Here is a 13,873-nt window from a genome sequence, read left to right on the forward strand (position 1 = left end):
CACTTGATATTGATGGGTCAAGTGTTGATGATCCTGCTCAGGTAGCTAACAAACTAAATGAATATTTTGCATCGACATTCACACATGAGGAGTTATTCAGCGAGGGGAATGCCAGAGGTGTATTCAACTCTAGCAGTAAGCTACAGAATCTTGAAATAACTGGGAGTAAAGTGGAGGAGAAACTGTTGAAGATAAACACAAAAAAGGCACCCGGGGTGGATGGGATCTATCCAGTTATATTTAAGGAGGCAGCAAAGGAAGTAAGCAAACCCTTAGCCATAATTATGAGAGCTTCCTTGGACTCAGGGGAGGTACCCATAGACTGGAAATGTGCAAATGTGACCCCAATTCACAAAGGAGGATCAAAGGCTGACACAAGTAATTACAGACCTGTGAGCTTAACTTCTGTTCCAGGAAAATTAATGGAGGCACTGGTTAAAGAAGCACTGCAGGATCATTTAGACAAGACTTCAGTTATAGCTCAGACACAGCATGGTTTTGTTAAGGGGAAGTCTTGCCTGACCAACTTGATTGGATACTATGATGCAGTCACAAAGGAACTGGATGCAGGGAATAACTTTGATATTATATACTTGGATCTTAGAAAGGCTTTTGATACTGTTGCACATGGAAGACTGCTACACAAATTGGAGCAGTGTGATATTGGAGGCAAATTGCTGCTATGGATAAAGGGGTGGTTGAGGGGGAGAAGACAGAGAGTGGTAATCAATGGACACTGCTCATCGTGGACTGATGTTATTAGTGGAGTCCCTCAGGGCTCAGTGTTGGGTCCATTATTGTTTTCTGTATTTATAAATGATATTGATGATGGTATATCGGGCTTAATGTCCAAGTTTGCAGACGATACAAAGGTTGGCAGGGTTGTCAAGGACACTACTGACACTATGCTGCTGCAACAGGATCTGGAAAGGTTGAGCAGATGGGCTGAGAGGTGGCAAATGAAGTTTAACATTGACAAATGTAAAGTACTACACATGGGAAACAGCAACCCCAGAGCAACGTATCAACTCTGTGGTACTACACTGACAGTGGTAGAGAATGAAAGGGACTTGGGGGTGGTTGTGCAGGCAGATATGAAGTTCTCTGATCAGTGCAGACGGGCTGCAAGAGTAGCTCATGGAGTATTGTCAATGATATACAGGAATTTTCCCAGCAGGGATAAGGAGGTGATTATTCCATTGTATAAGGCGATGGTCAGGCCACACCCAAAGTACTGTATACAGGTCTGGAGGCCTCATTTCAAGAAGGATGTAGAGCTGCTGGAACGAGTACAGAGAAGGGCAACAAGATTAGTGAATGGAACAAAGGGGTGCTCTTACGAAGAAAGGCTTAAGTTTTGCAAATTACAGTGTCTGGAGACTAGGCACCAGCAAGGTGATCTGATAGAGGTGTATAAAGCCTTGAATGGTTTAAGCATGCTCAATGCTGATGGGATTCTTCCTCTAGCTCAGAATAATCACCTGAGAGGGCATAAATTCAAATTGAGGAAAGACAGATGTAGGATAGACGTGCGGAAATTTGCCTTTAGCCAGCGGGTGGTTGGTTGGTGGAACAGACTTCCATCCCTTGTGGTGGAGGTTGATAGCCTAAATAAGTTTAAGGCTCAGCTGGACAGGTATTTTGAACGAACAGAGGGGTGAAGTGGAAGTGGGTTTTTTGTTTTTTTTTTTTTTGGCTGATGCTGCATAAGCTTGCTTTCTTGCATCAAATGCCTCTGCTAATGCTAATGCTAATAAGCTAATTCTCTTAATTTTAGCAATTGATTCTGGCCTCGGTTTTCTTGTGATAATCAGACTTCTACCTATGGTTCTTAGGTTCAAATTTGATACAATTTACAATTTGAAGAGATCAACACATTATTTTTGGTGAGGATTTTTGTAGGCTGTGCCAAGGTTTTCCAAGTATTAACTGATCATGACATGTTCTCAGGGTTGTAAATCTATCCTCCAAACATAAACAGTCCCTCAAGATAGGAGGGTGTGGCCCACAACCCTTGCAGCAGTAAAATAATTTAGCAGTAAAATAGGTAGCAGTAAAATAATTTCCAGTTTTACTTGCCGATTCACAAATATTTTTCCTTTCAGTGTTTTCACATGAGGACTAGTAAGTTGCCATGTCTGTGTCCTGTGTAGTGAAAAAAATTGAATGTGTTGTTTTTATATTGTAGTGTTCAAAACTGAATTTATGTTTTCAGAAATTCATTTACTGCTACAATGAATAAGCAGACACATAGGAAGTGTATCAATCATCCAGACAATTTTTGTTATGTTTGTGGACCATTTACCCTAAAGACTCAAAGGAAAAATATCTATGACATTACAAAACTTTTGTATTCTTTTTATTTTTGATGTAAAATTGGTGATCAAGACAAACCTTGGTCACCTCACAAGTGTTGTGAGGCGACAAACAACAAACCTTATGCCAAATCTTATAAAGTGGCTACATGGCAAACTCAAAGCATTACCTTTTGCAGTCCCTATGGTTTGATGAGACGTAACCACACTAATGATTGCTATTTCTGTGTGACAGATATAGAGTATCTGGTATGTCTAAAAAAAAAAAAGAAGCAAAAACGCTATAATATATCCAAATATACCTTCTGAAATAGTGATCAAGTTCAAGTTGAGGATTCCCTGGAAGTCTCCACTTTGCAAGATGTCAACTATGAGCCAGTAAGTTCAGGTAGTGAGGTACATTTAATCAAACAAGATGAGCTGAATGATTTGGTTCGAGACTTAAATTTGCCGAAAGAACAAGCTGAACTGTTAGGTTCTAGGTTACAGAAAAGATTTCAGTGTTTTGAAAAAGACATGAAAAGTTTTCAAAATATTTTGCTATGGAGGACAGTTTGTGTTTTTGCAAAGACATTATTGGACTTCTGAAAGAACTAGGTGCCAAACATAATTCAGATGAATGGCATTTATTCATAGTTGCCTCAAAATTAAGTTTAAAAGCAGTTTTGCTTCATAATGGTAACGAATTTCCAACAGTTCCTGTGTTTCATTCAGTTGGACTTAAAGAAAGTCATGAAAGCATTTCTAAGGTTCTACATGCCATAAAATACTAGGATTATGGTTAGAACATATGCAGTGATCAACTGGCTTGCAGGGGGGGGGGGGTTCACAAAATTTTTTTTTGTGTTTGTGGGACAGCTGTGTGTCAGAAGAACATTATATTGTGCAACATTGGCACAAGCAGAATGAGTTCATGCCAGGACAATGTAATGTAAAATATATTTCTTTAGTGCAATTAAACAAGGTTTTTCTTCCAACCCTGCACATCAAACTTGGATTGATGAAAAATTTCGTTAAGGGACTAGATAAAGAAGGTAATGGATCTGCATACTTGAGAAATGTGTTTCCTAATTTAATATATGCCAAACTTAAGGAAGGAATTTTGGTAGGACCCCAAATCAGGAAACTCCTGAAAGACAATATGTTTGAAACCCAGTTAAAGGAGGTTGAATTGGCAGCTTGGCGATCATTTAAGGTGGTAGTACATAGTTTTTTGGGTAATAGGAAAGAAGAAACTATGAAATGTTGGTTTATAATTTACTCGATTGCCACAAAAACATGGGCTGTCGAATGTCATTGAAAATTCATTTTCTCTATTCCTATCTTGAATTTTTCCCGGAAAATCTGGGAGATGTGAGTGACACACAAGGGGAGTGGTTTCATCAAGATATTTCCATGATGGAAAAGTAGTACCAAGGTCACTGGGATCCTGTAATGATGGGGGATTACTGCTGGTTCCTTGTTAGGTAGAATAAGCAGGAATACAAGAAAAAATCCCTTAGTAGCAAATATTTTTATGGACAATTACAGGTATGCTGATTATATATTATTAAAATATAACTATTTCACTATGATTCATAATATTTTTTCCAAAGTTAAGTTTTTTACAATTGTATTACAAACTTGAATATATCCCTTTATTTTAACATTAAATGTTGGTACATCTTTCAATGTAGATGTGATAGACTTTATATGGTGATTTTCAGAATCAGCGCATTTATTTCTTCCAGAATCACATATTTTCATTGTGGAGGTATGACAAAAATTATTTTTTGTTGGCTAGTGTTATTATTCATAGTTTTCTCACTTTTCTGTCAAGTAAAAGAAACCAATTTCTCACTTCTTGAAAATTTACTACAACAGGAAACTGCTTTGGATATATAAGGTTGAAAAATATTGAACAATTTTCTGAAATCTAAATACAAAAGTATTACTTTTACATATTCATCATACCTTCGCTCATTCTCCAATTTAAACAATATTCTTCAGTGATGATAGTGGTGCATATAGTGTTGTTCACCAGCTAATGAAATGCCTTTGTTTGCACTAAAATTTTATTATTTTTAAATTACAAAAAAGTATTTAATATTATTTTACTTTTCTGTTTTAATACCTTCATATACAAGGTTATTTCTACTTCTATCACACAAATGATACTAATTTTTTGCCTTAGCTTTAGCCCTGCATTACCATCTATTTCTTGCTTAGCAATTAGTCTTAATTTTTTTTTTTTTTTTTTTTTATGTACACCTCAAACATGAGAGGTATTAGAACCTATAGTACTTAGTACAGTGCTTGGGTTGGAGGTTGAAAACACGAAAGGAGATATTTGTTGACACTGGACTTGAACTTCTGTAGACTGTAATTTTCAGGAAATACGTATGAAGGAAGGTTGTTCCAGAAAATGGCAGTTGAATGAATAAACGAGGAAGATGAAAAGTTGGTTCTGTGAGTTTGAAGTTGGACAGTAAATGACTGTTGCCTGGTGGCGGCACATGTTCGGACTGTTTTGAAAGAGAGAGTGGGAATTATAGAAGCCAATTCAGAAGAACAGTGCCCATGGAAGTATCTGTAGAAGAGGCATGCAGCAGAAACAGTACGTCTGTGAGACAGCGAGTGGAGAGACTCTGTTAGAGATGAATCATTAATTAACCTAACTGCTCTCTTCTGAATAGAATCAAGCAGCCTGAGAGAGGTTTTTGGGGTCACCACCCCCAATGTGGGAACAATATTCCATGGCAGGGCAGATTTGTGATTTATACAGATTGAGCAGCTGTTTGGAAGAAAAGTAATGTCGAGAGCGAAAGAGAAAACCAAGTTTTTTAGATGCAGAAGAAATAATATTTGTAATGTGCTTGTGCCAAGAGAGATTAGAAGTCAGGGTAATCCCCAAAAGAGATATATCATTTTGCCTAGAAATTGGAGTTTCACTAAAGATAAGCATAAGAGCAGAAGAATCCTTTTTGCAAGATATGAGACAAGACTGAGTTTTAGAAGGGTTGAAATCAACTAAGTTGTCTTTGCCCCACTGGAGAATTACCTGAAGATCGGCATTTAAGGAATTGGTAGCAGATTTCCGAGAAGTTGAAGCTGATTGAGCAGGACAACGTTTCTCAAATGGAAAGTGAAATGCAATGTACTATCATCGGCAAAACTATGGATAGGATTTCCAGTCAATGGAAGAAGGTCATTTATATAAAAGAGGAAAAGAGTGGGGGAAAGAACTGAACCTTGGGGGACACTGGTATTAGTGGAGAAGTTAGAAGACAGAGAGCCATTTACCATCACCCTCAGTGAGCGATCAGAGAGAAAATTGGATAACCAATCACTAAAAACAATTGGCAAACCATAAGATGGAAGCTTGTTTAGAAGACCTTTATGCCAAACACGATCGAAAGCCTTTGAGATGTCAAGAGCAAGTACTTGTGTTTCACCGAACCTTTCCATTTAATTAGTCCATAAATGGGTAACATAAGCCAGAATATCAACAGTGGATCGACACTGATGGAATACATACTGGCGATTGTTGATTAGACGGAAGGTTTCTAGGTAGTTTAATAGTTGGCAGTTAACTGATTTCTCCATTACTTTAGAAAGAGTAGAAGTAATTGCAATGGGACGATAATTGGATGGGAGGGATTTGTCACCCTTTTTAGGAACTGGCTGGATATGAGCAAATTTCCAAGCAGAAGGAAAAACGCTTTTGGAATAAGAAGGCAAAGAATAGGAGTAATTTCAGGAGCACAGGTTTTGAGAACAAGTGGAACAATCTTAGCATCAAGATTCATCAAAATCTTTCTGACATCCTTTTGACGGAAGACCACAGGAGGTATTGAATGGAGCGTGTTGGGAATGGTGGGAGGTGTTTTACCAAGATCATTAATACATGAGTTGGAAGTAAAATGGGATGCTAGCAAGTCAGCTTTATCCTTGGCTGAAGTGACAACAGAACCATCTGTTTTGTTTGGACAAAGGTGGGAGCAGAGATGGGCAAAAGTTGCGGCCAATAGCTCTAGCAAGAGACCAGACTGCTCAGCTACCATTAGGGCAAGAAGCAAGTTTTCTACTCTTGGGCTGTTAAAACTCTAGTTTAGACTGATTAATAACTGCTTTACAATTGTTGCGAGCTTTGGTGTAGGCAGAAAACGAAACTGAAGAATTAGAAATAAGCCATATATTATTAGAAGAATTAGAAACAAGCCATCTACAATTATCTACTAAATTATTGAGATGACATCTTTTTTTATATCTGCATACAGCCATTTTCTTTATCTAACAACTATAGTTTCCAGGGCCAAAGCTAGCACAAACAGGAATTTATGCTTCCAGAAAACATGAGTAAAAACTTGTATACTTGCATGTATACCAATGCTAGAAGTATAGTAAATAAATTTGATGAATTTGAAGTGTTGGTCAAGACATCAAAGGCAGATATTGTTGGGATAGCAGAGATGTGGTGTCACACAGAAATAAGGAATGCAGAATTGGAATTTGGGGAGTACAATGTGTACAGAAAGGATAGACAGGATAGGAAGGGAGGAGGTGTTATGCTGTTAATTAAGAAAAACATAAAATCAAAAGAAGTGCATCCAGTTGATATAGATGAACAGTGCACTGTTGAGTCAGTTTGGTGTGACATAAGGACTGCGAAAGCAAAAATAAGAGTAGGAGTGTGTTATAGGCCTAATGACTCGAATGAGTACAATGAACAATTGTACAGAGAAATAGAGTGGGCTAGTAAATCGGAATGTCTTATAATGGGGGATTTTAACTTCCCAGATATTGACTGGAACTTGTGGGTTGGGCACTCACACACTAGTCAGACTTTTGTGGATTTATTGGATGATTGTTTTCTGCAGCAGCATGTTCGAGAGGCAACCAGAGAAAGTAATACTCTTGATCTGGTTATCAGTAGTGATCATTCTTGTATTAGGAATTTGCAGATAAAAGAACCACTAGGTGGCAGTGATCACAGTGTACTGCTGTGGGATTTACTTAAAGATTTAATTACCATCAGGGGTAAAGGAAAGGGTTTTTGCTTCCGTAAAGGCAAGTACAGTGGTCTCCGACAGTTTTTAAATTCTGTACATTGGGATCAGCTGACGACGTTACCAACAGTAAATTCTAAGTGGGAAGCATTCAAGGAATTAATCGTGGATGCTTGTAAAAGTTTCATACCTATTAAGAAATATTGTTCAAGGTTTAGGCCTAAATGGTTATCAAATGAACTAATGAGACTCGTTACAGAGAAGAAAAATGCATAGGATGCATATAAATTATCAAGCTACTCAGAAGCCTATGGCAGATATAAGCTAGTCTGTACTCAGGTCACAAAGGAGGTTAGACGGATGAAGGCAGATTACGAGAAATCTTTGGCAAAAGATGATAAGAAAAACAGCAAGGATTTCTTTACTTATATAAACTCTAAAAGGAAGGGGATGAATCTAACTAGTCCACTGGATATCGATGGTTCGGCTGTTGATGATCCTGCTCAGATAGCAAACAAACCGAATGAGTATTTTGCATCTACATTCACACATGAGGAGTTATTAAGGTTTGAAAATGGCAGAAGGTTATCAAATTGTAGCAGGGTGCTTAATGATTTTGTAATAACTGAGAGCAAAGTGGAGGAGAAATTGTTGAAGTTAAACATAAGAAAGGCACCTGGGGGTGGATGGGATTTATCCAGTTATATTAAAGGAGGCGGCAAAGCAACTAAGCAAACCCTTAGCCATAATTATGAGAGCATCCTTGGACTCGAGAGAGGTCCCAAAGGACTGGAGATGTGCAAATATATCCCCAATTCACAAAGGGGGATCGAAGGGTGACACGAGTAATTACAGACCAGTTAGTTTAACTTTTGTTCCAGGTAAAATAATGGAGTCACTGGTTAAAGATGCACTGCAGGATCATCTAGACAAGACTGCAGCAATAATTCAGACACAGCATGGGTTTGTTAAGGGAAAGTCTTGTCTGACAAATTTGATAGGATATTATGATGTGGTTACAAAGGAACTGGATGCAAAAAATAATTTTGATATCATATATTTGGATTTCAGGAAAGCTTTTGACACTGTTGCGCATGTAAGATTATTGTACAAATTGGAGCAGAATGGTATTAAGGGCAAGTTGCTACAGCAGATAAAAGGATGGTTGAGTGGGAGAAGACAGAGGGTGGTAATTAATGGGTGCTGCTCTTCATGGACTAATGTTATTAGTGGAGTCCCACAGGGTTCGGTTTTGGGTCCACTGTTGTTTTGTACATTTATCAATGATATTGATGAAGGTATATCAGGCTTTGTGTCGAAGTTTGCAGATGATACAAAAGTTGGCAGGGTTGTTAATGACAGTAATGGCAGTGTGCTGCTGCAATAGGATCTAGAAAATTTGGGCAGATGGGCTGAGAAGTGGCAACTGAAGTTTAACATTGACAAATGCAAAGTACTGCATATGGGTAGAAGTAACCCCAGAGAAACGTACCAACTGTTGGTACTACACTTAAGGTGGTAGAAAATGAAAAAGACCTGGGAGTAATTGTGCAGTCAGATATGAAGTTTTCTGAGCAATGCAGATGGGCTGCCAGGGCAGGTCATGGGGTTTTGTCAATGATATATAGGAATTTTGCTAGCAGGGAGAAGGAGGTGATTGTCCTCTGTATAAAGCAATGGTCAGGCTGCGCCTTGAATACTGCATACAGGTCTGGAGGTCTCATTTTAGGAAGGATATAGATTTGCTTGAGCGTGTACAGAGAAGGGCAACAAGATTGGTAAGGGGAATGAAGGGATCTTCTTACCAAGAGAGGCTTAAGTTCTGCAAATTGCAGTGGCTGGAGACTAGGCACCTGCGCGGTGATCTGATTGAGGTGTATAAGGCCTTGAATGGGTTGAGCACGCTGAATTCTGATGGGATCCTTCCACTTGTTGAGATTACGAACCTAAGGGGACATAAATTCAAATTAAGAAAAGACAGATGTAGAATAGATGTGCAGAAATTTGCCTTTACCCATTTAATTGCTGGAACAAACTTCCATCTGTCGTTGTGGAAGTTGATAGGTTAAATAAATTTAAGGTTGGTTGGTTTTTAGGAGCATTAGCAACTAAGGCCATATTGCTCCGGGATATGCGGTGGTCATTCCTTGACCTTTCCGCATCCTCCGTATTTGGTGGTGATGGGCTCGAACCCCGGTTTAATCAAGAAGCGTGTGCTGCGCACTGCTGCTCCTTCCCACCTGGCTATGGAGGCGCCATTAAATAAATTTAAGAAGGAACTGGACAGGCATTAAGAGGGAATGGTGTGATTTTTTTTTTTTTCTTTCTTTGGCTGATGCTGCATAAGCTCATACACTTGTTTTCTTGCATCACATGCCACTACTACTACTACTACTTTATATTCTCCATTCATATACTTTTAACTTTCTGTTGATTATTTATCCTTAAATCTTTACTTAATTTTGTCTTCATTCAGCAAAAGTGCTAGACATTTATTGGTGACTCCATATCAGTTTTCTATATAAACTGAAAAGGTAGAATATGCACAGACACATACAAAGTTTGTGTTGTGAGTGTGTGTACCTGATTGATGCAATTTAATTCTTACCTATGATTTACCTTTAATTTTACATAAGAAATAATTTCCTATACTTTCTTTTTACTTCTCTATTACCTGACAGGTTTGGAATCTATATAGTTAATACTGCACCTTTTGTCAATACATTCTTAAAATTTACATATATCTTAATGTACATTCTGTTACAGCTGATTTTTTCTTATAGATGTAAATTCCATATCCCATTTCTATCTCAAATTCATAACCATCCATATAATTTTGTCTACATCATAATAACCATGGTTTTTCTTCCTACTTATTTTGCTCTATATATGCAGTATGTGTGAGTACTCGTATACAGCAGTATAAGTATAAAGGAAAACTATTTAATGTAATATAAAAAATAGTATGGATGAATGTATGAATTTGAAATGAAACATGGAAATTACATCTGTAAGCTAATACCTTCCTCCAATGCAATCTAACACACATACACAGGTTTGATCAAAAAGTTGGTGAATGTTACAAAAAATTTTATTCAGTGATCAATTTTATCATGTAATATTTTTCTATATAATCTCCCTCTGTAACACATTTGTTCCTTTGTACCTACCACTGATCAAAACATTTTTGGCAGTGTTGTCTTGAAAATGTTCTTAGGCTGTCATGTTTGATTGGATTTCTTGAATTGACTCAAATTGTTTCCTTTTCATGTTCTGTTTTAATTTTGGGAATGACAAAAGTGGCAGCATGTCAAATCAGGTAAATATAGTGGATACAAGCATAATGGGGGATGCTTTTGTCAAAAATTGCCAGATAATGAGTGATCTATTTTACCATTTTTCACACTGTTTGCAATCTATTTTGTCTCTCAACAGTTGTAAAGCTTCTTGGTAATACAGAGCACTAATGTGACCCCTCATGGGAGAAATTCTAACACCATCCTCTCATCAAAAAATGCAATCTACATGAACCTTCCCATGTGATTTTAACTCTCTTTTTCACAGCTCAATGTTTTGATCAAACTTGTGTGCGTGTGTGTGTGTTTAGCAGAAAATCTTAATATTGAAAAATGACTCCTTATAGTGTTTCCTTGTACACTATACCTTTAATATGGAAAATCTATTCTGTTTTAAGAAATACAGAGCTACTGTCCAGAAAAGGCAGCCATCTTCATCTCCAAATAACCTATATAAAATAAGATTTCATCAATAAAATTCTCTATTAAGAATGAAGATTTTTTTTTTAATGAATTCATTAAAAAAATAATGAACAAAGTTTGGGAATTAAAAGTTATTAAATTATTATTTTTTAAATAAGACAACTGCTAGCTGCAAATCTTAATTAATTTATTTAATTTTAAATTTTTCTGATTTCTTACACCAGGGGTTGCCAGTTTATACCATATACTGTAGGCCACACTCAGCTTAAACCTTTTATTTCTCCACAGCAGTACAGATCACCACAACCTACACGACCCCAGTAAGTTATCCCATTTCTTGCTTTTTATTCTTGTTATTCTTTTAATCTTTATTTCTAACCTCTGTAGGGTCAGCCATGAAATATACGCACGCCTCATGATTAAAATTAAAATTTTTTTAACTAACTTTACCTACGTGCGGCGTGTATTTCATGTCAGAAACATGAGGCTTTACCCACCTATTACCACTTCCTCCTTTGATTTCGGCAGCTGGCCCTTGAAAAAGATGCTGAGGTCACAGGATGAACGGCACTAAGTTATTCTTATTACTTCTCCTTTATCTTAGCACCCTTCTTTGTTCACAGTGATAGCTATTTCTGTTCCATTCGCCCTTTGTTCTCCATACTTAGCGTTACCGTAACGTTAGCACATTGCCTTTCACGACTAACTTATGTAGCAATTATGGTCGTTGGGTACTTTTTGCATATAGAAGTGTCCCAGGTCCATAAACATTATTTTATTATTATTATTTTTATTATTAATAATATCTTAAAATGTTGCTTCCTTTAAAACATATATATACAGGGTGTCTCAAAAATATTGGTACAAACGTTTAGGGGAGGTAGGTAACATATAAAGGAATGTGAATCGCATAGAAACCCATAACTGGAAACATCACCGTAAGTCGGTACACGGCGCTGTTCATCAGTTCACGAGAGGGAAAATTTCTGGTTTACTCATTTAAGCAGTAGTCGCCGCACGAAGAGCATGCATCGATATACGACTGTGAGCTGGCAGACATGCACCTAGTGTATGGATTAGCAGAGGGCCCACACGGTGTGCGCACCCATGCGGCACAACATCGCTTTGCAATAAATGTGTGGGCATGTATGGTCGGTGAATGCTTAGTGGGCCCATACCTGTTACCATCCCGCATGAACTCCACTAAATATCGGATCTTTCTTGAACAAGTTCTACCAGGGTTACTTGACGATGTTCCAGCAAATGTGAGATGCAACATTTGGTTTCAACATGACGGGGCGCCTGCCCATTATGGAAGGTGTGTTCATGACCATTTGAACAGGCGTTTTGGGCATCGATGGATTGGCTGTGGTGGACCCACTGCCTGGCCCCCACGCTCACCTGATTTATCGAACCTTGATTTCTTTCTGTGGGGGGGGGGCCCTCAAATCTATCATGTATGAATCACCTGTGGAGACAGAAATGGATCTTATGGCGAGACTCGTCTGCGTCGGTGTCACGCATGCATCGCGTCTCATGGTGGAACCTTCGAGCATCTGTTGTAACATTATGAAATGCATCCATCTCGTACTCCATTGTTAATATTATGTCAAATAAATGTTTGCCATTAATTACTGTCTTGTGTCATTTCTGCCTTTTGTGCCTCTGCTACTACTTTCCCGTGACGTTTCTGGTTATGGGTTCCTATGCGATTCACATTCCTTTAGATGTTACCTACCTCCCCTAAACGTTTGTACCAATATTTTTGAGACACCCTGTATATACAGCCAGGTTTCGCATAATGCAAGTTCGATTACGTGTTTTTCGGTTACCGCTATTTGAAAAAAATATATACCACTTTTCAAGACGCAAATTTCCAGTTAACACAATCTTTTTTTTTTTATGAGATAGTTGAAAAAGATTTGAATCGCATGTTAAGCTTACTGTGTGTCGGACGGGCAATAAACAAACACTTGCCTGCTGCCCGCCTCAGTGTGTTCCATCAACCATCGGAAGAAGACATGTTACTTGTTTGTCTCTTGCTAATAAAGTCAATGCAGACTTACATTTAAAAATTCTAATTTTTAAAAGCAATTTTTAAATTCTAATTGACTTTATTAACGGATTCATTTAAAAATTCTAATTTTTAAATAAACCAGATGAAAATGTTACCGCGAAGGAGATAACGGTAAAAGAACTAGATGAAATCTTTTGTATCGCAGAGAACCTCAAACAAAAGGTTTGAGGTTCTCTGCGATATTAATTTCGCTAGGGCCCAGAGAAGACTGTTGTCAGCTATTGGAAATTGATTGATGAATAGAGAAAGTCAACACTGTTAAAATATTTCCTCGTCGTTTCTTCATTGTGTATTTTATGTCAGAGGTTCCCAAACTTTCTCGGTTCACTGCGCCCTTAGTGTCTCAGTAATTTTTTCACAGCGCACCTAGACCAAAAGAAATACCTAACAGTTCCGTTAATTCTAGTTAGGTCCAAACAACTTAATAAGAAATGTTGAAACTGTGAACACCTCGAGCTAACAGTTCACGCGGTACCCAACAGATGTCGAGTATCGCTGTGTTTCCTCGAAACTTTAAAATATTCCGCGGTGCACACTTTGTGAACTGCTGTTTTATGCAATAAACATTTAATTCCATAATTATTTTCATTATTTTTTACACTATATAAAGTTATTTAAAAGGTATTTTTAAAATTCTTTATGGACATTCCAGAAGGTCAATGACCAATTATAATTTTTCCTATTGATTATTATATTCGATTAACGCGTTTCTGTTTTGCGCGATGTGCTCGCGGGACAAATTAATCACGTTAATCAAGGCCAGCTTGTATACAC

General features: G+C 37.6%; 1 protein-coding gene across 1 annotated transcript in view; it reads right to left on the bottom strand.

Annotated features, from left to right (window-relative positions):
• Positions 1-13,873, bottom strand: part of LOC150089619 (WD repeat-containing protein 11-like) — a 334,891-nt gene that overhangs the window by 111,824 nt on the left and 209,194 nt on the right. The window contains exon 19 of the mRNA XM_090390050.1: positions 10,967-11,048. Within this exon, the coding sequence (XP_090246176.1) occupies positions 10,967-11,048 (82 nt within the window). The remainder of the gene's footprint in view (positions 1-10,966; positions 11,049-13,873) is intronic.

Source organism: Mastigoproctus giganteus, chromosome 2 (genome assembly GCF_048544385.1).
Source record: "Mastigoproctus giganteus isolate SK-2022 chromosome 2, ASM4854438v1, whole genome shotgun sequence".
NCBI lineage: Eukaryota > Metazoa > Arthropoda > Arachnida > Uropygi > Thelyphonidae > Mastigoproctus > Mastigoproctus giganteus.